Source organism: Onychostruthus taczanowskii, unplaced genomic scaffold, assembly GCF_017590055.1.
Source record: "Onychostruthus taczanowskii isolate IOZ18803 unplaced genomic scaffold, ASM1759005v1 scaffold51, whole genome shotgun sequence".
NCBI lineage: Eukaryota > Metazoa > Chordata > Aves > Passeriformes > Passeridae > Onychostruthus > Onychostruthus taczanowskii.
Window position 1 is genome coordinate 1327005 of NW_024502680.1, and position 25692 is coordinate 1352696.

Consider the following 25692-nt stretch of genomic DNA (forward strand, 5'->3'; position numbering starts at 1 on the left):
GTGTTTGTGGTAAAATTACCACAGGGTGGGACACTCTGCTCTGCATTAAAAAATCCCAGTCCCAGTTAGAGCTCATACCCGCTGCCCCTGGCTTGGACAACAGGGAGCTGTCCCTCCTCCACAGGCAGCACAGCAGGTCCTCTACCACCCCATCTCCCCCCTTTTCCATTTAACTCATTAAGAAACTGAATTTCATGCTAGAGACACAACTTTATTTAGGTTGATTTCTTTGGAACAGCTTTGCTACCACTTTAGACAGTCCTTTACATTATAAGATTGAATAGAGTCCTGATACAGAGTCCTTGTTCCCACTGCCCTGTAACAACTCTTTTATTTAATTTTAATGCCATTTGACTCAAACATTTTGACTCACACAAGTTTTTCCCCAATAGAAGCAACTGCAATTTCTTCTGACCTTGTGTTGTAATGATGACCATTTTGTAGCTGTTACATTGCTGTAAAGTTCTTTAAAGCAAGCTAAATATTCGTGTTAGGGGATTGTGCTTTATGAGCAATTAAAACCCAGTAAGACTGTGACTCACAGAAACACCATCCTTTCTTTTTCTGCATGCTTTCACTCTGATTTTTTAAAAATTTGTTGATGTTTGGATTAGCCTATTTCTTTGTCACAGCTGCACAAACATTGATCCAAGGTGGGGATGAGAGACAAAACCCAATCCTTTACCAGTCCCTGTGCTTCTTTTGGGTTTCATGGGAAAATGAAAGATGGGGGTTTTTGGCAGGGGAAATCTACCATTTTACGCAAATTTGCATTAAGGCAGGGAATTGTCAGCAGCAATCTAGATCATTAGATCAGGACCTGGACTACTGTGGTTGGTCTGATTCAGAGCTGAATCATGCATCTGAATGTTTCTCATTAGTAGAATGTCCCTCCATCCCACTCTTAAAAAAGCAAGTGTGAAACCCTGCTAGTGAGTCCCAGTTGAACACAGCAAATATAAAATGTATGCTGTATGTGTTCTGCCTTAATGTGCTACACGTGGGAGCTGAATTGTAGCTTCTTCACTGGCCTCAGATTTGGACTTTGCTAGCTTGGAAGATGCTTCCTTAAATTCCTTGTTGACAAAGTAGTAACAAATGGCATCCAGGCAGCAGTTTGTGTTGGCAAGGATGGAGGCGAAGTGAACGAAGTTGTTGGTGCTCTGTATTGCCGAGCAGTTGGAGCTGGTGGAGTCCAGGACAAAGCGGAGGAGATGCCCGAGGTAAAGAGGTAAAAAGCAGACGATGAACACAGCCATGTTTGCAGACACAATGTAGACAGCTTTCCTGGTCAGCATTTCATTGCAAGAGTTGTCAATCTTCTTTCTCCTGAGCTCTGCAATGATTTTTATGGAGCAGTAACTCAAGATGAGCAGCGGTATGAAAAACCCTGCAATAATGGCACAGAGTGTGATCACCGAGGGTGTCACAGAAGATTTTTCAAAGCAAAACTCATCCTCTCTTCGGTCCTCAAAGCTTTTAATGAGGGAAGTTTCACAGATGATGACTATCCAAAGGAATCCAGAGGCAAAAGCTGCCTTCAGCGGTGACCTGAGTGCCTTGGATCTCAAAGGGTACTTGATTGCAAGGTACCTGTCAGCAGCAATGAGGGTGATGATACCGATGCTCATAAAGCGGTTTGTGAAATAGCCACCTTCCAGAACCAGGCACCACCCGTCCACCTTCAGGTGCTGGAACTGGGACAGAGTTTTGAACGGCAAGGTGAAGAGCAGCAAACAGTCAGCCACAGCCAAGTTGACCATGTATACTCTGGTTTCTGTCCATTTGCCAAGTTTGCAACAGAACACCCACAACGCCAACACATTCAGCACGATGCCCAAAACCAAAACTGGGATGTAAACACACAGCTGGAAAACTGAAAATATTTCATAGGCTGTGATATTGCAGCTGCTGTGGTTCATTTTGGGAGTATCAAAGCGTACAGTTCCTGCAAAAGCAAATTAAGCCTTTTATGAGGGAGGTTCTGGACTGAATCAGTGATTAATTCTAATTGAGAGAGTTCAGGGCTTTGCCAGCCATGAAAACCTGAGGTAGGGTACCTAGTGGGAAGAAGAGGGACAGGGACACAAGCCTGATCCGTTGTGAAGGAGAGAAAAACTTAGATTCTCCCTGGGTCCTGTGCAGGGAAGACTGCTCCTGGAGGGTGGCAGAGAAAAGGGCTTGGGCCCCTTTTTTGGGCCCTGTTTTTGCTTTGATCCAGACTTGGATCAGGCAGCAGCAGATACCCTGCAGCAAGGAGTTACGTGAGCCATTGCAGACATTTGATAGTGGGATAGGGGATCCCTAAACCAAACTTTCATCCCTTCCCTTATAGCAGGGCTCAGTGGAAGCCAGCCAGTGACCTTGCAGCTTAAAATGTCCCAGATGTGCAGTAGAAGGACAGCTGTCTTTTCCCTCAGTGCTGAGATGTCTCTGTGTCACTTCTCAGTAGTGACATGAGCAATTATTAGTGTATCTCTCATTAGTGTATCTCTCATTAGTGTATCTCTCACTGGTTTCAGCTGCCATCAAATTCTGTACTCAGAGGGCTGCACTGAGAATCGGAGTGCTGGGTCTGCTCACTGCCTTTCAAGGATTGTCAAAGCTGCTATTTATCTCAGAAGCCTTACAGCAAACTGCCACAATTCCAAGACAAAAGAAACTCACCTATGCCATGGCAGGAATGAGATATGGAAGAGGTGAGCTGTGTTTGGTGTAGCATGTGGTTTTATCACCTTGGATCTAAGGGCAATATTGCTGTTTGCCCTCCAGCTTTGGAGGAGTTAATGCAGAAGCACGTTCCAGGTGCAACTGTTCGTGGACAGAAAAGAGCCAGGATGTCTGACATGTCTTTGGGTTTTCCCTGCAGGGGGAATGTGGCTCCATGGGGAAAGGTTCATGGGTCTCAAAAGCATCCCCAGCGAGCAAACCGTAAGGCACTGCTGCAGCATTTATGTGCATCTGTGGGTCTTGGTTAGCTTTGAATATCGTGCAGCAGAGGAGTCACGCCAGGAGACCTCTGAAGAGGTGAGGGAATGTGGTACAGCAGATACCTGCAGCAGCTCTGTCCTCTGGACACGAGAAATGCGTTACGGGCCCATAAGATAAAAGGGAAGATCGTAACAGGGAGACCTAGAAAAGATCTAGCAAAGGCTGAGACAGCACCCCAAAACGTGTCAGATGTGGTCAGTATCAAAATGAGCCTTTGAAAATATATTGGCTCCAGCCCTCTCTTTCTCCATCTCTATTCTGGTGTCCCACCACTGCTGGGGAAAGGTGAAGCCTTGCAGAATGCAAATAACCATGTCAGTAAATAGCCAGGAGAAATTACCTGTTCTCTTGCTGTCCTTGGAGAGAGTGAGTTCCTCCAGCCCAGCTGTGGAGTGCTGTGCAGGCACGACGAACAGTGCTCCTTGCACATGACCAGTGGGATGTCCTCTGATCACAATTTCTGGTGGCTCTGAGAGCAGCAACGCTGGCCGAGAAAGCACCCGCACTCCTGCTGAACAAAGGGCAGAGCTTCCTCTGTCATCACCATTGGTGTGGCTTGTACCACCTCCTGCTGACTGAGGAGCCTGCAGTAGTCCTGCAGGGAGGTGAAAGGCTTGTCTGCCCTGCATCCCTGCAGCAGTTCCTCTGGAGGTGGAATAGCTTTGGCTTTTTCCTTTGCTTTACCTTCCATTGCCTGATGTCTCACTGGGCAATGCCTGTTGACCCTCCTCACCCAACAGACTGTGCTTGATGGGACCCATTGCCCTGAAATGTCCAGAGGTCTTCTCTCTGCCTTCCAGAGTGCCACCCCTGATGGGATTGGAGCAGGCGTGGTTTCTGTTGTCACACTGCCTGAGCCCTGGGACAGAACAGCCCCAACAGTCCTGCAGCTGTTGGAGAGGTGAGAGCAGTGGTTTGCAGGAAGTTTTGTGATTGTTATAAAGCGTTTCACTCTGAATCATAGTAGTTCTCTTGTCTTCCATAGCTCTTCTCAGCCAGCAATTCCGAGAAAACGTGGCGCCGTGACCCTGTGACCTGCTGGCTCTGTGACGGCTCAGTGGTTGCCGGTGTCTGTGTCCCAGGGTTGCTCTTGGGCTCCCCATGACAGCCTATTTACCAGAAAAGCTCAGACAAGTTGATCAATGAGCTTAAAGGTGCTGATATTAGCACCTTGAATTGCTGTCTTGGCCAAACGTATTTCCCCTTTCCACTTTGCTCTAAGGTCACCTTAGGGCAGCTTCTGGAGTATTTCTGCATTGTCTGTCTGCACATCACAAAACAGCCCTTGAAAATAATTTCATGCCAGTGTACAATTACAATATATTACAAACTTCTAAATTTCCAGGGACTGCTTTTGCCTTTCTTGGGGCTGCTGCTTGGTGGATGCTTACAAGTAGTTACTGACATATTAGTGTGCCCAGCTCATTGATCCCCAGCCAGCAATATTTTCATGTCATCGTCCTTGTTGGTACTTTAGTCTTCAAAGTCATCCAGCTTCTGGGTTGTGATAGTTTCATCACTGTACAGAAAATCTTGCATCATCCTCAAGTGTTGTTCCCAGCCTCCTCTTGTCTGTGTCCAGGCAATCACTAGTGGTATAAACCATGAGAAGTCAAAGTCATGCCTGGAGGGGCTCAGCTCATAGAACCTCTCCAATCTGATGCTTCCCATCCACAGCTTGGTGCTGTGGTTGCCAGATGAGGGTCTCGTCAGCCCACTGAGGTCTCAAGAGAGGGAGAAGCCATGTCACTAGGCACAAAGTACCTGGCTGTGAGCAGCAGGTTCACCGGCATGTGTCAAAGCAAACTCAACACAAGCTACCAGTAGGCAAAGCTAGGATAAAGTGCTGTCTGTGAAGAACTTACATGGCTCCTGCCGAGGCTCTTGGGTCTGTGCCTGATTCCTGGCCACAGCAGCATGAGGATGCCCATCCTTCTCTCCACCTTGTCTCCACATCAGCCACCCTCATCTGCAGCTGCTCGCAGTCCCCTCCTTCCACGCAGTCACAGGTTTTATCAATCACCCCTGCCATGGACCATTGACGCTGACGTGGTATTTCCCCTGCCTCTGCAGTTCCCAGCCTGTCTCAGTCCTGTGAGTGCTGTCCCCGTGTGGCGCAGTGGAGGTGACACTTGTGCTGTGTCCCTGCTGGCAGCTCTGGGGCAGGGTATTCCAGGGCCCAGCAGCACTGCAGAGCACTGGCGCCTGTACAGGCTGCACTGGTGCCTGCAGTGAGCCCCAGAGAACCTTGCACTGACACCAGCATCCACTACATTGTGCCTGGAAAAGTGATTTTCTTAATGAAAGTAGCCAGTGGGACAAAATATTCCTGCAAGGTAAAGAACCACTGGTATGGCCTGCTGTCAGACAGATTGATGGGCTCCTGCCTCCTTTCCCCCCCTGCCAGGGAAAATCTCCACCTCCCCTGCATGCCTGTGTCCTGCTGGCTGCAGCTGCGGGAATGTCGGGGTGGGGCAGAGCCTCTGGTAGGGTGGGAGGGGTGCTGGTACCATCTCCACACACAGAGAGGGACGCAGGGCTCTGGGCTGCCCTGCAGTGCCTCTGCCCCACGGGGTTTCTTTCCTGCCGTTCTCACGGCCAGAAGGGATGGTGCAACAGCAGATCTTGACCAAAAGAGAACTGTAGAGTTGAGAGCAAGACATATCAGTCTTATTTTTAGCATGTCAAATGGCAGTTTGAGGCTAAGTGTAGCAATCCCACACAATGAACAGCCCTGGCTGTTGGGGCTGTTTCCCCTTTCCCCTTCCCCAGCACCGCACGGAATTGCCTGCAGCAGAAAATGCTGTCAGGGCTCCTGTGCTGCAACCCTCCCCACAGTCCTGCCTTTTGGGGCTGCCTAAAACCAGAGGTCAGACAAAAGTAAGGGAATAAAAAGCAGTTATATGTATTGAAGGGCCATAAGGTACATTTAGGGCAAATGAAGCCCCCCAGGCAGCTACACCCAAAAATAAATGATGGATCAAGGGGTTTCACACTTTTAAAAGTTTCGTCCATTTGCATATTGGGGGTTAATCTTCCAATTATAGCTTCAGGTAATGAAGGCATTTAGCCCAAGTTTGCTCCCCTCAACTCACTTTTGTTTACATTTCTTGGGGTCTAAGACAGTAAGGTGTCCTTGATTGCCAGACCTGGAGAGGAATTGTTGTCTGCCCAAAATGGGAAAGCAGCAGCTGATACTGTATATAGAGTTTAGGGGTATACACTGAAGAATTGCAGGATTACAAATACATGAAAAACACAAAAGCCAAAGTTCTAAGGCATCAGCAGCACCACGGACCGGCTGAGTATCTATGCCCACACACTGGAAAAGCCTGTGCTTCCCAAGAGCCTGATGCTGCTTCAGGGCTCGTGGAGCTCCCTGGTGGCTGACAGGCAGCGCTCATCCCTGGAAACGCTGTGCCAAGGAAACAAAATCAGAGATGCCTCCAGCACCTGAAAGCAGCACCCAGCCCACAGCTCCCCAGTATGTGTCCTCCAGCCCCCTGGAGCTCAAACCTCTGGTAAGAACTCAGGTTTCAGGCCTGCTGAAATGCCACCAAACAGCAAAATACTGTCTAATGCCAGCCACTGCCCTCCATGCATAGGAGGGCCAAAAATGCTTTCTCTGGTGGCTACTCACTCACTCACTCACTCACTCACATAAAAGCAAGAATTCTGAGTTACTTTGTAGGCTTTTCCTTGTGTTCTGTGCTGTCGGTTTTTTTTCGTTGTGTGGGGTTTTTCTTTTTTTTGTTTTTTTTTGGTTTTTTTTGTTTGTTTTTTTGTTTTTTTTTTTGTTTGTTTGTTTGTTTGTTTTTGTTTGTTTGGGGGGTTTTTGGGTTTTTTTTTTTTTTTTTTTGTGGGTTTTTTTTTTTTTTGTTTGTTTTTTTTTTTTTTTTTTTTTTTTTCCCTCACAAGCCTGAAGTGGAAACCATTATTAGCATTTTTTTCTTTTAAGGGACAGGAAAGTTACATCTTGCAGAAATGTTGGTAAAATGCAGTGGTTCAGCCTTGCTGTTTGGGGCAGCTGATGGACTCTGGCAGCTGTGGCTGGTCCCCACTATCATTTCCCAGACTCTTGTGCTAGGAAATGGAGAAGATTTGGGGTTAAGGGTGTCGCCATCCTCCTGGATTGCTATTGCAGTGCTGGATGCTGGCCAGTTTGTTGTGGCCCAGGGTCTGATAACTCCTCTGTTCCATTTACTGGGAGCACTCAGGGAGCTGAGGCTTTGTTCAGACTGAAGCAGGATGCCAGAAACCCATCCTAAACTTGACATATAAACCAGATAATAATTTTTGTCCAATGTAGAATATATAGCTTCAGATAATAAGAAAGTTCCTTGCTCATCTTTGGCTTTCACTGTTAAATACCCTGCTGAAAGGCAGATCTTATATCTCGGTAGCAAAGGCTTTTCTCCCAATCTCCACTACAGGTTTAGCATTAAGAGTAGAGGACTCTGATGTATAATGGTAATAAATGAATATTTATTTATAGATATATTACTATGACCTTTATTTGCACTTGCAAAAGTATAGATTTTTTGTTTGTTTGTTTTCATAGCATTCAGTGGAAACAGCAAAAAAATGATGACAGAGATTGTGAAGTCAACTAATTTCCTCTTTGCAATGAGAAAAAGAAACACTTATGAGATGTATATGTGAGGCCACATGTAGAAAAAGCATTGCTGTTCTATATTTGAGAGTAGATGACCTGTCTGAAACCCACTGGAAATTGAACAAGTTCTCCATGTTAACTGGGAGAAAACATGAGCATGACTGAATCCACAAAAAAAAGCAAGTTGTTTGCTTTCTGGATTAACAGTAGGTTAACAGGTTGATATGAATCTTCATCTCTTTTTTCAAAATAATAAAAAAAATCATAGTAATGTTTTTGGAACAGGCATTCATTATAAGCAATGAGATGCAAGGTCTCAGAAGGGAATCCTAGGTCCAAAAATGTTTTTGAAGGCCCTCTGTGCTGTTCCTAAAGTAGCAGTGTTTTTCCTTGCTGAACACCACTTGCCTGGATTGTAAGAGATGTCTGCCAAGAAGCCCCTTGCTTTCTGAGGGTAGTTAATTGCAGCATATTTGTTGATGGGTGACAACACTCACACATCTCCTTAAGCAATAGATGGTTGATAAGATCAGGCACTGTCTCCCATATCTTTTCCTGCCTTTGAAAAGATAATTTAGAAGGCAGAACGAGGACTAAACAGTGTGCAATGGTTAAACTGGTCACATACACACACAGGCTACTTGCTCTGCTTGCAGTGAAACACCAGTAATGCCAGAGCATTAGAAAACACACCAGGGAAGAAAACTGGGACATGAGTTATCTGCTGAATGACCTGAGTAGTTTCATCTGGTTTTATGGCACCGTTGCTCACTGCAGCTTCCGCCATGTTGTTGCCCAAGAATTGACACCAAGCAGGTGGATCTAATGGCTGGATGTGGGACACTTTCTCTGCCGGGAACAGTCCTTTGCGTGTTTATTGCACCAAGGTCTAGTCAGTGGTTTCAGACTGTGGTCTGAACCAGTGTCACTGCTGCGTGGTGACAGACTTGTAGGGGAACTTTATGTCAGTTGTCACTAAGGAAGTTAATTGCCTCTAAGTTTACGTCAGCAGAATACGAGCTTGCAGTCCCAAGAGGAAATTTTTTAGAGGTTTACAAGTCAGAAGACACTGAAAGTGAAGGACCATGAAGCCAACCAAGACAAGCTGTCACCAGGAGGTGCCTGGAGCTGCGATGCAATGATACAAGACAATAGTCAGAGCTGGAGTCAAGTCACTGAAGACAGCAGGACAAAATTCAAGTAAACATCAGACCCTTTGGAGGGGTTTGCCCCTTTTTGTCCATATGCCCATGCCTACAATGATTGCAAACACTGTATGTGGTTCCACTGCCTGTGCCTCAGAACTTGAGCATCTTTGTGGCACTCAACACCGCTGTGCACTACACCTTGTTCATAGAATCACTTGATCCGTGGGTGGCTGTGACTCCTCACTTTTGTTCATCTTGGACCTGATAAATATACACTTGGGGAACATAGAAGAAAACTCTGGAAATTCCTTGGCTGCAAAATAATAACAAAATGCATCCAGACAGCAGTTACAATTTGCTAAGCATGCAGAGACCTTAATATAGGTTACAACTCCTGGCATCAGAGAATGAGCTCCAGCAACTTCCACTGCAAACCGCAAGAGCAGTGAGATGTGGAAGGGTGAGAAACAGACAGCAAACACACACAAATTCACAGAAACTATCTGCACGGCCTTCTGGAATAATTTTGTCTCATGAGGGCATGTGGCCATCTTCTGTTTTAGACATCTGATGACTTGTACTGAGCAGAACATCACAATCCCTAAGGGAATAAAATACCCACAGATGCAGTAGACTAAAGAGGAATAGCTAGGTAGAAGAGATTGTTTCCAAAAGCAACAACCTTCCCAGCTACGGCGACGAATGTGATACAAACTGGAATAAGTTATCATTGCTGTCCAAAGAAAGCCACAGATAGAAGCTGATTTCAGTGGGGATCGAAGGATCTTTGCTTTTAGAGGGAACTTGATTGCAATGTATCGATCAATTGCAATCAGGGTGATGATAAAGATGCTCATAGGCATGTTTATAAAACAGATGTTTTGTACGGCTAAACACAGCTGGTCTATGGGATGTTTGTACTTGGTGAAATACAGCAGGAAAGGCAGGGTGAAGAGCAGGGAAGTGTCTGCCACGATGAGGTTGATCATGTACACCTTGGTCTCGGTCCACCTCTTGATTTTGCAGCAGAAGACCCAGAAGGCAATTGCGTTCAGTGGGATCCCCAGAGCGAGCACTGGGATGTACACAACCAGCTGAAGCACCACAATGCTACCATGGGCACCTCTCTCAGTGCAGTTCTCCATGTTGGGCTGTCTCTGCAAGGAAAGAGTGTAGGCATGAGACTGAGCTCACTGGCAATTCCTGCGGCTGTGTCCTCCTGTTATGGCCCTGCAGCTCCTCATGTCCCTGCACTGCTCATGTGGGCAGCCTCAAAAACCTGAACTGGTTTTTGTTCAGTCCACAAAATCTCTGGGACTGCCCTCTCTTGCTGCTGGTGCAGGGTTAAGCCTGCCTCACCATCCCTCCAGTCCTGGTACGAACAGTTTGGGTCACAGCAAAGCAGAATAATATTTTTTGTTTTTACCTTTGCCGCTTTTGCCGCAGTTGTCAGACCACTGGCTTTAGGACAGCCCACACCAGAGCTGGGCAACATTCCCCTTTTGCCCTGGGCAGCATTCCCCATTTGCCCTGGGCAGAATTCCCCATTTTTCCTGGGCAGCATTCCCCATTTTTCCTGGGCAGCATTCCCCATTTGCCCTGGGCAGCATTCCCCATTTTTCCTGGGCAGCATTCCCCATTTTTCCTGCGCAGCATTCCCCATTTGCCCTCCATGGCCCTTGGTTTGCTGCTGAAGCCACCCCATGGGTTTGTTCTGGGTCTTGCCAGACCTGAGAACATCCTCAGGGCTTGAGCCCTTCCAGCCCAGTGGCTTTGCTCCCAGGGGCAGTGGGAATGCTGCTGCAGGCTGCTGGGTGGGTGGGTGCCTGCTGTGGGCAGGATTCGTGCCCCCAAACACAAATCCATTCCTCTGGTGGGGAGGAACAGCTCAGCAGGGGTACCAGCAGCCCTGGCAGATAACAGGCCTCCAGAGAAAGAAGGAAAAGTGAGCAAATGAGCTCGTGTCTGATCTCAGCCTTCGAAGGTAGGAAGCAAAAATTTTGCTAGGGCAGAAAACATGAATCTGAGAATTTAGACTATCTCCTGCTCTTCCTTTAAATATCTCAAGGCATTTGCTACCAGCAAAGAGGATGAATCAGACTTTGTCTGCAGCTCATATAGGAAATGTTTGCAATGAACCAGGCACGGAAAGTGCCCAGGTTGCTACAATCTCTTACTAATACATTGCCTTGTAAGTCGGCAGCTTCTAAACATCAACATGCAAATTGTAGTGAAAATAGATGATTGCATTAAGTGAACTGTTTCTGGTGTCCAAGACTGGGAGACAGATCTGGCAACCCCAGAGGAAGGCACAACACCTGTCCCAGCACCAGAACTGGTACCGCAGTACTGAACCCAGGCGTACAGTCATTTTTAGGGAGGAATTCATGGAGGAACTAACATACAGCCGGTATCCTTGTGCTCTTGGTCTTTCAGCCTCAAAGCTTTTGGCCACTCTGTGGTTTCAGCCTATGCTGCAGCTGTACCCTGGCAGACTGCTGTGGTCACCTTGCAGTGAAAAAGCCACTCTTCCTGCATGAGGAACAGCTGAGCCCTCTGGGCTGGACATGCCAGCCGCACCGAGCCCCCACGCAAGCACAGAGCTGGTGGCAGCTCCAAGGCCGTGTCCCCAGCTGTCCCCACACCTGAGGGAGCACTAATGGGAACTGCAGCGAGGGGCACAGACCCCTGAGCGGGGTGTAGCTGCAGAACAGAGGCAGAGCAGCTGTGGAAGCAGCAGGAATCGCGGGCAGCGGCACTGACTGCTGGCGAGCAGAGGTGGAAGGGCCGGGCAGGGCACAGGGCTCGCACGCTGTGGGACGGGAAGAGCTTTACCTGCTCCGCTGAGGCCGCAGGCGGGCTGGCTCCTCAGAGAGGCCGCAGGGCGTCCCGGCAGGCAAGGGGATCCGTGCTGGCCGTGCTGTCCCGGGGCTGTCACAGCCCGGCGGGGCTGAACCCAGCAGTGAACTCGTGCGAAGAGCAGCGCTTCATTTATGCCCCGATTTCCTCGGGCTGGAGCCTCTGGTGCCCTCTGTTGTCCCGCCGCCGGCAGCCGAAAGCTCCACCGTCAGCCCTTCCGCCCATCCCCGCCTCGCCTCACACAGCCCGGCAATTAACATTTCATCTCTCCGGTCGTGGGAAAACAATTTCTGAGATAAAACCCATTTGTAATGGTTGCAAATTGCCCGTCTGGCAGCAGAAGGTTCCCCGGGGAGGCTGGGCAGCCTGTGCTGCGGTGGCAGAGGGTGCCCGGGCGGGACAGGGATATTTCCGAGGGAACAGCGAGCCCAGGGACCAGAGCGCTGTTGTCACCTGCACGGTGACAAGTGTAACGGGCCAGCTCACCCTCTGCACAGCAGCCAGGAGTGTAACTCTGACCATCAGCACCGCTGAGAAGCCGGGTAATGACAGTCACTGCCACCAGTGCGGCACTGAGGTGCTGGCACCTTTGGGAGCATGGTTAGGAGCTGCCCGCTGGTGTTTCACAGACATTTGGATGGGTTTTGCTGCCCACTGGGTAGAGCAGTTGCAATCCCGTCTCTGTGAGCCAGCTGACAGGAGCCAGACTGACTCCCTCAGGATTTGTCCCATTCATTCTTGTCTTTGGAGCTGTCATGGTTTGACAAATGCCAGGCACCCATGAGAGCTGCTCACTCACCCTCCCGTGCCACAGCTGGGCAGAGGAGAGGAAAATTTGACAAAGGGTTCCTAAATTGAGGTAAAGATTGGGAGAAAACACTCCAAGGGCAACAGGCTCATCTTAGAGATACAAAGTGAGTTTATTACTAAGAAAATCAGAGGAGGATAATAAGTAAAGTAAGCACTTAAAACACCTTTTCTTCTCCCAACCCCTCCTTCCTTCCCACTGACAGCACAGGGAGACAGGGCGTGGGGGTTTTGGTCAGTTCATCACCAAGATTTTCTTCTGCTGCTCTGGGAGAGGAGTGTCTGTGAGACCATTGGAGAGACAGCTCTCTGTGAACTTCTCCAGAGTTGAGTCCACTTTCAAGCAGCAGTCCTCCCAAAATTCCTGCTATGTGAGTCCCTCCCAAAACTGCTGCAGTGTGGATCACTCATCCACAGGGTGCAGTCCTCCGAGGACAGGCTGCTCCAGCCTGGGAGCAGGGCCCCCCTCTCCTCTGAGTCTCCCACTGGAGCACAGCCTCCTCCAGGCATCTACCTGCTCCAGCATGGGCACCTTCCCCCTGGGCTGTGGGTGGATCTCTGCATCCCCCGTGGATCCCACAGGCTGTGGGTGGATCTCTGCATCCCCCGTGGATCCCCAGGGGCTGCAGGAGCACAGCTTTCTCATCATGCTCTCACCATGGCTGCAGAGGAATCTTAGCTCTGGCCCCTAGAGCATCTCCTGCTCCTCCTTCCCCACTGACCTTGGTGTCTCTATGTTTCCCTCACATGTTCTTACCTTCTTCTCTTCTCTGGCTAGAAAAAGCTGTGCCCCCCTTTATTTTGATTTTCTTGAAGCTGTTACTACAGAGGTGTTACCAACCTCTCTCATTGGCCCAGCCTTGGCCAGCAGCATATCCATCCTCAGAGCCATCAGGCACTGGCTCTGCCAGACACAGTGGAAGCTTCCAGCAGCTTCTCATGGGAGCCACCTTTGTGGACCCCCTGCTACCAAAAGCCAGGCCCTGTAAAACCAACAGAGGAGCTCATGCTCTCAAAGGTGAAAGCAGCAGATGGGGCATCAGCTGTGGGCTGACTGAGGGCAGGTGTAGGTCACAGGGGAAGATGTGTTTGTGGGCAGGAAAGACTCCCCCACACTGTCTGGCGGAACACTCTGAGTATTGCTGGGCAAAGCTCAGCGCCGTTTTGGAGGTTTTTTAGCATTCAGAAAGAAAAAAGCCCAGTTCTAAGAAGCATTTATCCACTTCCTCTCTCCCCTGACTTTTCAAGCTGCTGATTCGTGGAAAAACACACATCCGTGATGGAAATGTTAGGGGCGTCAGTGTGGGCAGGCTGTGGAAACCCAGCAGGAGTGGGCTACTGTGAGCCTGAGCTGTGGTGGCCCTGGGGGTCAGCCTGGTGCCACAGCACAAACAGGGCAGGGCAGTGCGAGGGTGGCAAGTGCCGGGGCAGCAGTGAAAGGCTTTCAGTGCATGGGAGGAACGGCCCTGCAGGGATGGCTGCTCTAAGGAGCTGCCTCTAGGCCAGGGCTCACAGGGCAGCCGGAGGGCAGGAGAACTCAGCTCTGCAATCCGGACTTTGTGCCTTTATGGCATTGAACAAGTATTGCTTCCATCCCAAAAGTGCTCCTTCACACCTGTCTGACCTGTTGAGTTGAAGGGGAAGGAGGTCAGGACAGCCTAGGCTGTTTTGTAGGGACATGTACTTAATAATATGCCAGAACCATCTGAACAGCCACCCAGCCCAGGCTGCCAAAGGTATGGGATGAATATAAACTGAATTAGTTTAATAATGGAAACAACCTGAAATACACAATGAGGTGCAATGTGATATACACATTTGTACATGTTGGCAAGAAGGATCGATAGATTTTAGCTGCAGAAGGAACTAAAAGAGGCTCACCTGTGTTCCTGTAACAGTAACAAGTAGGTGCTGCAGGGTGGAATGGAGGCATGTTAACAACAACTGATTACATACACATTTTTACACATCTCTGTGACCTGTTTGTTTAATGGAAACATAGAGTATAAATTTCTAAACCTAAAAAAGAACTTGCTAGATAAAAAGAGAAATACTCATCCCAATAGCCTTGAAGCTGTATTTCCTCTTTATGTTGCAGATGTTGGGTTTTGTTCCCCTTTTTCCTTTAGCATGTCTGTATCTGCAAGGGGTGGGTTGCCTCTGCTTGTTGAGTGCTGGCTTTGGGCTGTAAAAAGGCTTCCTGGAACTCCCTGGTGACAAAGTAGTAACAGACACTATCGAGGCAGCAGTTGGACGTGGCAATGCACCTCATCACGGAGGAGAAGTTCTTCATGACACAGAACAGGAAACAGGTAGCTCCAACACTCTCCATGATGAACCTGGCAAGCAGTCCAAGGTAGGCTGGCAGAAAACATATCAGAAATACGATCAGATTTGCATAAATAATGTGTACGGCTTTCTGGATCGATTTCTCCTCCGGTGAATTCGTGTTCAGATGTTTCTTGAGGTTCCTGATGACTTCTGTGGAGCAGAAGGTCAAGATTGCTAATGGGAGAGTGAAAACGAAGAAAATGGCCAGTAGGCTGAGAGCAGCAGGCGTGGGGGTGTAGGTCTGGAAGCAGAGAGCTGCGTGTCGGTGCCAGAGCTGGATGGTGGCACTGACTATCACCAAGGCCCACAGGAGCCCGCAGAGGAGGGCAGCCTTTGGCGGGGACCTGAATGCCCTGGCTTTCAAAGGGTGCTTTATGGCAATGTATCGATCAATGGAGATGAAGGAAATGATGTAGATGCTCACTAACATGTTGATAAAATACATTGTCTCTGTAAACTGGCAGAGCTCCCCTCGGGCTGACTTATTCCAGAGCAAGTAAACCATGGAAGGCAAGGTGCAGATGACAGAGAAATCTGCAAAGACTAAATTCATTACATACACCCTGGTTTCTGTCCACTTCTTCATCTTGCAGGAGAACACCCAGAAGGCAAGGGTATTAAATAGTGCTCCAAAAAAGAAAATGAGGCTATACAGAGCAAATTCAATGAGGCGAACATGGGGATGCAGTTCTAGATTTGTGGTGTTGCAGTTGTTGGACACATTCATTGTCCCGATGTGCAGATGTTGTACGATGTTCTGAGACCTGAAATAGGAAAAGACATGGTAAGACCTCTTAGTAGCTATAAAAAAAAGCACATGTAAGTACATATGTCCTTGGTTAAAAATGTGAATTTGAACTTTACAGAGATGTCTTTCTCAGTCAGCCTGTGTCATCCTTTGGCATCCTTTGTCAAGCTTTGTTTATGTCCACTCAGTTTATGAGTGTCTCAGGGTACATTTTCAGGAGGACATAGCACACAGCCTTTATTAAATAGGGAGATCTTGAAGTGTGTGAGGTCAGGAGGCAACATTGCACTCAGAAGAGCCCCCACAGGTAGTGGGCACATCCTATGACAATGTGAACACTAATTCCTTAAGCCAGCCTGTGCAGATGATGTAAAATTACTCTTAGCTTGGTGTTGAGCTAGTCAGGGATTGCAGCAACCAAAACTAAAGCTCAACACAACCCGTGAGCAAAAGCTGTTCTGTCAGTTCTACTGGTTTTGGCTTCAGACTGGGGGTGAAGGGGTGGGAGTATGTAGCAAATGTCACTTGATAGAAACCCTCGTGCTCTGGCTCTAGCTGGGAAGTTTTGGAGCCTTTGCACTGCCTTGTGCACCTGGAGCAGCTCCTCGAAGCTGAGGAAAACAGCTGAATCTGCATTCCTGCTCTCCCAAGGAGACCCTAAAGGAGAAAGTGAGGTATGCTGCTCTCCCCCTCACCAGGAGAGGAATGGGGATGGAAGGATTAGCCTGATTTTAACTCCATTTGTTCCAGGAGAGAGTAGGAGTCTGCAGATCCCTACTTCTGCAAAGCAGAAGGCTGCATCTGGAAGAGGGAACACCACTGCAGAACAGGGAGCTTGCTGTTAAGGGCTGAAATTAGATCGCTCCTGCTCCAGGCAGGCAGGCAGCCACCCTCAGAAATCCATGTTGTGAGTAGTAGCTGTTGAGCCTCTGTCACACTAGCTGCAAGATGCTTTGCAGGAGTATTAGTTGTGTGAAGAGTGTGAGTTCATGGGCTGATAAAAATCATCTTTCAGCAGAGCCCTTCCTGTGCAAAGTGGTTTCATGTGGACAAGCACATGGAAAAATTCTCAGTATCTGTCACTTCTGCTTGCTTCTAAATTCACTTCAGAAAAAAACTAACAAACAAACCCCTTTCAATGTAAAATAAGTTTTTTACAGAGTGAAGTGGGGAGGGATCTGGTGAAATCTTGCAGCTTTCAGAGACCTGGGAAGGGACACCACCTCTGCCTTGGTTGAGCAGTTATTTGCCTCCACCAGCAATGCAGACCTTGTGGCCAGTGGGTGAGGGGGCACTGCCTGCAAATCAGAATTCAGACCTGAAGTGACTGAAAAATACACAAATAACTCAGTTTCTGGAGGGATGTGTAAGTGTCTTGGACAATAGCAGACTAATGGAACACAGGCACTGCTGCACAGTTCTTGTATGCTCAGGCCTGGCTTTCCCAACAGAGGCTTGCTGCTCACTGGCTGCACCCTGCAGGGAAGGGGACACTTGTCCCCTCAGGAAAACCTCTCTGCATGGTGGACAGTAGCAGCAGGGAACTGTCACTGGTTATGGCACAAGGCCGAAGTCTGACAGCTGCCCAGGTTTCTTTTCACTGCCATGAGATGCAGTGCTGGTCTGCAGTGCCTGCAGCAGCCTCTGCAGAGGTGCAGCACAGGCAAACCACACTGCTGGGCTCTGCAGCATCAAAGGGCTCTGGCCAGCGCTGCCTTTGGAGCTGCAGACCTGGCCCAGTGCAGTTCCCAGCAGCAGGGCTCACAAGTGCTCCAGGCCACAGGGCAGTCCAGAGGCTGGGAGGAGGATGGAGAAAAGGAGTAGAGGGTTTAAAGCAGTCCAAAAAGCACTGATATGGTATGAATGAGAAAAAAAAAAAAAACAAAACAAAACCAAAAAACCCCAAAATTTAACTTGACTAGCTAGCATATCCTGTGGCTGCTGAAAATGCTTCATGTGGGGCAGATGAAACGTCTGCAGCTTCAGAGGGGCTAAACAGCAACTTGCAGCTGTGACAAAAGGATGGAGACAACTGTGAAACAGCATCTTGCTGCTGCTGGAAGACCAGCAATAGGCTGGGGCTCAACAGACAAGGTCACCAGTACTGTGTAGGGTGTCCTGCTGTCCCCACCATAGGCTGGGGAGAGCTGGTCAGCAGCTGTCCCCCAGCCCAGAAGCTGGTGACCATCTGGGGAGGAAGGCCTGGGCTGGGTTTGTTTCCTCCAGGAGCTCAGGAAGCAGGAGGCTTCTGCCAGACCCTGAACAGAGAGGCTGGAGGAAGAGATGCAAGGCAGAGGCTGTAGGCACAGGGGGTGTTGTAGCAGCCCAGTGGCTGCATCCAATGTTTTTTTTTTCTAGCAGAAAAGCAGCTGCACTGAAGGGGGAGTCTTGCATGAAAAATTCTTCTCCTTCCTTCTGGGAGAGCTTAAAAGTGGGCAGGCACCAAGGGGGCCTGTGTGTGGGCAAGAGGCAACATGGCACTGAGAAGACCCCATAGGCACATCCTGTGACAATGTGAACACTAATTCCTTAAGCCAGCCTGTGCAGATGATGTAAAATTACTCTTAGCTTGGTGTTGAGCTAGTCAGGGATTGCAGCAACCAAAACTAAAGCTCAACACAACCCGTGAGCAAAAGCTGTTCTGTCAGTTCTCCTGGTTTTGGCTTCAGATTGGGGGTGAAGGACTGGGAGTGCTGAAGGGTTAATATGGTGTGTGAAATAAAGGGTGAATATGGTGGATGAAGTGGCTTAAGGACAGCATGGGAGCCCTGGCGGGTGAGGGAAGGAACTGAGCAGAAGGAGAGCAAGAAGGAAAATGGGGGTGAAGTCAGGTACAGCACAGCATCTTGTGCATCAGCTGCCCTCAGACCTGCCACCTCCATGGCAACAGCCCTGACTGTCACCAACAGTCCTAACAATGGAATGGGTGGCTCTCAGCGAATACTCAGTGAAGATGCAGCACAGGTGTGAGAACAGACCTGGGCAGGGCAGTACCTCCCAGAGGTTTTAATGTACCCACAGCACTGCTGGCCTGCCCTGGGTGGGAGCTGGCCAGAAAGAGTGAGCAGCAAACTGTCCCCATGGCAGAGAAGACCCAGGTGAGGATCCTGCCATGGTACTGCAGTGAGGAGCTTTCCCTCTCTGTTTCCAAATAGCATAAAGAAATCTGCAAACTGCCTGCTCCAGCCTTGCTGCTGTTGTTCACACCTCTCTCAAATGTAGGGATCTAAGGCATAGCAGTTTGTTCTCTTCTTTTTTGAACCGTGTGTTCTTTCAGGCTCATCTATCACTGCATCCCTTGAAAACTGTAATGTGGTCATCTTAACTATGATCTGCTTTGATGGATGCTGGAAGGAGTTCTCTTAGAATCACTCATTTCCCATATTGGGATGAATTAACTTCCAGTTCTCAGCTGCTGTGATATTCCAGGTAAAGTACCCAGAGAATACCTTGGAGTAAGAAACAGAAACTGGAAGGCTCAGAGATCACAGCCCACCCCAGGGACTCCTGCCTCGCAGGGCCCAGCAGAAACCACACTCAAAGCCTCCTCTGCCTCCCCCCAGGCACAGCAGGACCACGCTCAGCAGTTCTCAGACAGCAAGAGAGGAGGAAACAAAGTGATGTTACCTGCAGATTTAACGTGCCAGAGTCAGCAGCAGGTGCCACCCGAGGCAGGGCACGCGGGCTCTGTGCAGCCACACAGCCCGGGCAGGACGAGCGGGGCTGGGCACAGGCTGCCTGAGCAGGGCAGGGGCCTGGCACCAGCAGCTCCCTGGTACTTGAGGGTTTCCATAGCACCTCCTCCTGCTGCGTAAGAGCAGATTTCACATCAGTTAGGTTTCAAATGCCAACCTTCTGGCCAAATCGATGGTGGCACTACTTTACAGTGAGCTCTGGTGCCTCACCACTCTGCAGTTGCTGAACGGGGGTGTTCTATGGCTAACAGAGATGTTCAGCAAGTGGGGATTTGAAATGCCCACTAGTGCTGAAGTCTAAGCTAAGTAAACCAGGAACGTGCAATACCTGTCTGGATGGCCCCATGCAGCTCATGGTACACCTGAGTGTTGAGCTGAGTTGTGCTTGCACAGCTCTGGGCATGGAGGTGGGCACAGGGAGCAGCTTGGCACGTAGTGTAGGAAAGCCTTCCCAGCCCTCCTCAAAGGCTGCACTCAAATGGTGCCTTGGGTTGGATTTGGTGCCTGGGGCATGGATGGAGCAGGAGAGGGTCATGATGGGGCTGGCATTAGGGCTCTGGCCTGCAGCCCTGTTTGAGCACAGGTACAGCCAAACCATCCGGGGCTTCGTCTGGCACCTAAGCCAAGGCCTCAGCATCTCACATGGGTGGCAAAGAGCCTCACTTGTCAAAGTCTGCATTAACAGCAGTGGAGGGGGCAGGCAGAGCTGTAAGTCCCAAAGGGCTCAGTAATGGGCCGTTAATTGGTGTCAGTAATCAGCTGCTAGTGGGGACTGCTTCACTGCACTCAGCCTTGGCACGTGGCCAGCTGTTGCACTGCTGTGTTGCAGGGATGCACTGGTGGTTGGCTGTTCTTCAATCAGCACGATGGGTGCTGTGCTGGCTGGGGGAGCTGTGAGAGAAAGGAGGAAGCTGGCTGCAGCTCGGGCTCTCGGGCACTGCCGAGGTGAGTGAAGGGTGGCAGGATGCCCGCAGGTGCCTGGGTCAGGAGCACTGGGTGGCACCAGGCAAAGGAAGCGCTGCAGCCCAGCTGCCAAACGGGGCCGTGCAGGGCAGAGCTGCAGGAACAGGATCCCGAAGATAAGGCCCACCACAAGGCTTCTGCAGCTCGCAGCCATCCCATAACCACAGAGATGTGCGTGCTGATCACAGCCCTCTGGAGGCAAACAGGCATCCAAAGTCCTGGGTGTGCCCATCATGGGAGGAACAGCCAGTGTGCAAGGCAGGAGCCACGTCAGATATCTCAGAACCACAGGCTGATAAGACCCTTGGATAGCATCTGGCACTTGTAAGGTGCTGTGGAGGAGGGGGGCAGGGAAGCAGGGTGACATGAAATGCTGCAGTGGCTATTTGGGTCACAGTGTGAAAGGGACAGGAGGGTCACTGCAGATGTTCAGGGACAGGAAAGACCTGTGTGAAGACAGCCACAAAGCAAAGGTGGTGGGAGCTGTTTGCCTGTGGTAGCTGCAGCTGCATTCCCCAGAGAGACTGATGCTTGAGTTATTTTTGAGTTAGAGCCCATGGTGATGGCCTTGTTCACAACCACTGAGGCTGGAAGGAACCTCCTTCCACCAAAAAGAGGTTTCCACCAACCCTTTGCTCAGAGCCATTGTCTGAGGCCGTGTCCAGTTTGGTTCTGAATAGTTTGAAGGATAGCTCCACACATTCTCTGGGCAACCTGTTCTAGTGCTTGATCATTCTGAGACTAAACTTTTTTATGTTTTAACAGACTTTCCTATATTTCAGTCTGTGCCTTTTGCCTCTTGCCCCATTCTGAGACTAAACTTTTTTTTTGTTTAAACAGACTTTCCTATATTTCAGTCTGTGCCTTTTGCCTCTTGCCCTCTCAGCAGTGTCAGGGAGAGGGCAGGAGGCAAAAGGCACAAACTGAAATATAGGAAAGTCTGTTTAAACAAAAAAAAAGTTTACTCCCTGCCACTGGGTGTTTATATACATGGATCAGATCCTTGAGAGACAGGCTGAATAGTCCCAGCTCTTTCAGCCTCTCCTCATACAAGAGATATTCCAGTCCCTTAATCATCTTTCTCTAGATCTGCTCCAGTAAGTCCAGGTCTTTCCTGTACTGGGTACAGTCTCAGCAGTGCTGGGCAGAGGAGCAGGATTCACCTCCCCTGAGCTGCTGGCAGTGCTCATTCCCAAGCAGCCCCAGCTGCTGTTCCCTCTCCCTGCTGCTGTGCACACTGCTGGCTCTCCATCAGCTTTATTTCCTCCTGGAGCCCAGGTTCTGCTCTGCCAGGCTGCTTTCCAGGGGTCAGCCCAGCCTGCCCAAGGGTATGGAGTCATTCCTCCTCAGCTGAAGGAATCGCAGGGACTGACTGTCCTGCAGCTCTCTGGATGCTCTTTCCTGCCTTTCCTGGAGGGTGACAATTGAGGGACACAGCAGTGTTGAAGGGAAGAGCACACCACGAGTGTCAGCTCACTGCACGCCTGGCTGGTAAAATGTGAGGAGATGAGCACCACTGGAAAATTACTTTGTGCCCACGATCTGCAGGGGCTTCAGTTGATGGTGGGGACTAAAAACTGCCGGTGTCAGAAGGAGATGGAGCACAGCCTGTGGAGTTCCAGCTGATGTGGAGGTGGTGATTTGGGAAAGAGCCCCAAAGAGGGGTGTAAACTAGGAGGGTGAGGTGGCTGGGGAGAGAAGACCATGGATATGGGACAGGGATGGATACAGGCTGGCCAGACTGTCTGGACTGATGAGCTCCACCACTGGAAGGGGCCAGGGAACACAGAGACATGGAGCAGTGGACCTCTGGAATGGTGGCAGCCAAGCAGCACTGGGAAAAGTCAGGCTGTGACAGTGGCACCTGCCTGCAGCAGTGTCCAGCCTGGACAGAAGGCTTCAGTCCCCCATGGAAGACAGGAGAAGGCTGCTCATGCTGGGTCTGCCTGAGCACCTGGCATTTTTTACCTCTCTTCTACCAAATCTCAAGATTCTAAACTGGTACAGATTACATCTGTTTGTGTTTGCTAAAATACAGTATACTAAGCAGGACTAAACAAAGTGGGTTTGGTTGTGGTGTGAAACGGGCAACATCTACATGGGATGCTGCAAACCTTCACAAGCCAGCCTGGGCAACCTTTGAAGGTACCACCTTTGCCGTGACAGCAAGGCAAAAACACTCTTAAAATTGGTTTGGGTTTTTTTCCCCTTCCCCTCCTTCAGTCACGAACAACTCTTTCCTATGTAATCACAGTTTGAAAGGTCACTTCGTTATGCAATCCTTTCAGTTTGGAAGGTCTTCACCTTCATTCATATTCCAAATTCAAAGCTTAATTTATTTACAGTTTACTTTCATAAGGATGGCAGTATTTGCACAGCCAGCTATGCTTTGTTCAGGGTGGGCTGCAGCAATACCCACCTGTACAATGCTGTACAAATACATCTCACAGGTTTGGAATTATTTTATATATGACCAGGCCATAATGGACCAAGTCCTCAGTGCTCTTCAGACTGCACTCCAGCCTATCCAGACTTGTTATGTTGATGCTAAAGACTCACATCACTGATTTCCTGAGATGAAAAACTCCCTTTTGCTCTCTCTCTCTCTCTCTCTCCCCCCCCCCTCTAAGAATAATTTTGTTTCTGAGTGCCCTGTGTTTGAGTGAAGACATCTAATGCTTCAAGAGCTCCACCAGTTTTTTTTCATTACTCTCCCTCAACCATAAAACACTAAGAAAAAAAAAAAAAAAAGAAAGAAAGGAGTTTGCTAATGGAAAGCAACAGAAGAGAGTGGAAGTAGGTCTGGTAATTGTAACCCATGCTCTGACCTTGTCTAGTCCCAGGAGAGCAAATCAATTTATCCTTGGCTTTCACCAGAAGTCTGTAATTTGCCTGTAGTTATCCTCCCCGCTTCTGCACTTGGACAGAGGCACTTTCAGGAGAAGCATCACTCCTGCAATGTAGTACTTATGAGTGTTAGAGGCTTTTGCTTATGCTTTTGGACTTGCCTATACAACTGCTTTGCTCTCAGTATTCTAGGCATTACTAGCACAGGCTAGGCTGAAATGTGTGTATGCTGGTTTCCTGAAATAAAAGTGTTCCTAAAACTCACTGGATTCATCACCCTTCTTCCTCCTGCTTATTTTTCTAAACCCCGTTCCATTTGGTTTTTCATATATGTGGATGAGAATGATGTGGATAAGCAGTTTAGCTCAGAGGTTTTTAAACTGGGAAACTTTTGCTGCAGGAGGCAGGACAGCCATCAGAGGGTACAGGGAGGGAGAGTGCTCCATAAACATCCACTTTTCAGAAGGAAAATTACCCCATCAGTTAAGAACTAGAAATAGCCTGGCAGAGGAGAGGTGATAAATTAGATTCCAGTTGGTCTCACCTCATTTGGAAAGGTGATGATGAGTCTGTACCAAAAATTCCCAGTTACATCAGACTGTTTCCGTTTCCTGAAACTGAATGCAAATTTAGAAATACAGTTTAATAATAACTTTAATAAATGGAAATTTAGGAATAGTGATTTTGACAAGTTATGTCAATAGCACCAAAGCACTGGGGATAGAGGGGAGGGGATGATAACAAATGCCTTCCTGTGCAAGCTACAGGGCATCAGCATAATAACATTGTGCCATTGGAGTGACAGGGCTGAAAGCAATGACACCACCCTGATCCTGCTGGGTGGTGTGAGCCACAGATCTGCCTGTGCAGTTGTAGAAAATGTAAAATGTCAGCCATGGGATGGAGTGGTAACCTTTGCAGGGCTGCCTTGTGGAGTAAAACAGTAAGTTGGTCATGTTTGCTTTGCTTTTCAGGCCAGGGAGGCATATAAGCATATCTATAAATATCTATAAAAATTACATCTATCTTAACCTTCCTTTGCAGGGCTGTGCTGACACACTGTGCTCAGAGAATAAACCAGAAGAGCAAAGAACATGAACTTGGCTGAAGAACACGTGTGTGAGATGTGCATATTTCTCACTTGCGTGGACAGGAAGCAGGGAAAATGTGGTTTGGTAAGGTCAGCTCCAGCTTCTGACACTGGAATTTAATTTTGAGCTTGGAAATCTTGGCTTTCAGCATCTCACAGTTAAAACATGTGTGAAGTTGTGTGCCATGGAGAGCCACTGATTTACAGCAAGGCATTTTCACTCTTACTTAATCATTCTGTTATCCAACCACTCATCAAAGGTAAGAAACTGACACAGCACAACACTTCCACTCCCTGGCCTCGTGCCAGACACAGCCTTTTGCCCAGAACCCTGACAACACTGACAGCTCTGCCAGCAAATACAGGCTTCCCATGGGTCTCCCACTTCCAGACCTCCCTGCTGTCTAGGAAAATAAAAAACCAAAATTTTGGTCGAAAAATTGGCCCAAGAAGACCCCATGTGGTGGCAGTGGCTGCTCCCCTTCCCAGCAGTGAGTGAGCAGTGAGCTCATCAGGGAGCACGTGATGAAGGGAAATAAGAACCCCATAAAGCTGTGCTGGACCCCATTTCACTGCCAAGTTCATTTGGTGGCTGGCTCTGTGTCTGCTTTGCTCCAGTACTTTTGTCCTGTGTGATAGCCTTTATCACCACAGCCTGATAGCAAATTTCCCCACAGCCCCTTTGTGCAGATATCTGACTGCAGTACAGATTCCAGGTGTCACTGATAGGGCCCCTGAGCCTGCACATAAACAACCCTTCACCTTCTCGTGGCTGTTTAGGGCAGGGCTTCCCTTGGTGCTGGTCAGGGACACCTAAACCTGCCCAAGCTCTGTGGCTGCAATAATGACAGCAGCCCCTTTACCCTTATCTGGGTCCCTGCCCTTTACCCCTCCCTAGCTTCAGTGGCTGAAATACTTTCAGTGGTTTAAAATACTTATTGCAGTATTGGTTGTTTTGGAGAAGAAAAGACCTCCTGTGGAAGGTTGGTCCTTAAGAAGCAGCACAGGTATCTCCTGATCTGGAGCACAGTGATGGGACCAACTTGTGCAGCTACTTCCAGAGCCCTGGGATGGGTTAGAGCACTGAGCCCCTATCATTGTCACTGCTTTTTAATGAAGGGGTGGGACCATTGCTGGGCTGAGAACGATTTATTGCTCAGATAAACATCAGTCTCAGAGGCTGTCAGAGTTTAGAGGAGCAAGCAGTCAGCCATAGCTCAAAGTGGTCACAAGTTCTTTGTAACAAGGCAATATAGAACTGTCTGATCCAATGGACAGTTGCCACAGGGTTTATTTTGCATTTCTAAACCATCACCTTTACTCACTTCTGCTGCACTGTGGATACTGTTATCCAATGGGCTATTATCACACGTACACACAAATGCTTCTATTATAACTATAATTGCTCTATACAATTACACCCCTCCACTGTAAATCCTTCACCATCTTATCAATGCAGTTTCTCATTTACTTAAGGCATATTCTTACTTACAACTGTAGAAACATAAATTTATGATTTTTCTGCCTAATGTCTGTGTACTTTATTTTTACATCAATCCAATCTTCTTCCAAGGCTGCAGATCAAACCCTCCTGTGTC

At 48.8% G+C, this 25692-nt stretch overlaps 4 protein-coding genes across 4 annotated transcripts in view; 1 reads left to right on the forward strand and 3 right to left on the reverse strand.

Moving 5' to 3' along the window:
- Window positions 1-986: 986 nt before the first annotated feature.
- LOC121342165 (G-protein coupled receptor 35-like) lies at window positions 987-1922 on the reverse strand. The gene has a single exon (XM_041416372.1). It carries the CDS (start codon window positions 1920-1922, stop codon window positions 987-989), a length of 936 nt encoding a protein of 311 aa, XP_041272306.1.
- A 7035-nt stretch (window positions 1923-8957) lies between these two features.
- On the reverse strand, window positions 8958-11644 carry LOC121342175 (G-protein coupled receptor 35-like). Its single transcript, XM_041416388.1, has 2 exons — window positions 11590-11644; window positions 8958-9911 (listed from the first exon to the last, which is right to left on the reverse strand). The coding sequence occupies exon 2, from the start codon at window positions 9897-9899 to the stop codon at window positions 8958-8960; it is 942 nt and encodes a 313-aa protein (XP_041272322.1). The 5' UTR covers window positions 9900-9911; window positions 11590-11644.
- Window positions 11645-14545: 2901 nt separating this feature from the next.
- Window positions 14546-15478, reverse strand: LOC121342070 (G-protein coupled receptor 35-like). Its single transcript, XM_041416180.1, has one exon. The coding sequence runs from the start codon at window positions 15476-15478 to the stop codon at window positions 14546-14548; it is 933 nt and encodes a 310-aa protein (XP_041272114.1).
- A 3101-nt stretch (window positions 15479-18579) lies between these two features.
- LOC121342072 (pinopsin-like) overlaps window positions 18580-25692 on the forward strand; it is a 37747-nt gene continuing 30634 nt past the window's right edge. Inside the window, exon 1 of the mRNA XM_041416181.1 lies at window positions 18580-18597. Within this exon, the coding sequence (XP_041272115.1) occupies window positions 18580-18597 (18 nt within the window). The remainder of the gene's footprint in view (window positions 18598-25692) is intronic.

Excerpts from the sequence above, each read along its gene's own strand:
- LOC121342165 (XM_041416372.1), bottom strand. The coding sequence starts at position 1,922 with ATGAACCACAGCAGCTGCAATATCACAGCCTATGAAATATTTTCAGTT.
- LOC121342070 (XM_041416180.1), bottom strand. The coding sequence starts at position 15,478 with ATGAATGTGTCCAACAACTGCAACACCACAAATCTAGAACTGCATCCC.
- LOC121342175 (XM_041416388.1), bottom strand. The coding sequence starts at position 9,899 with ATGGAGAACTGCACTGAGAGAGGTGCCCATGGTAGCATTGTGGTGCTT.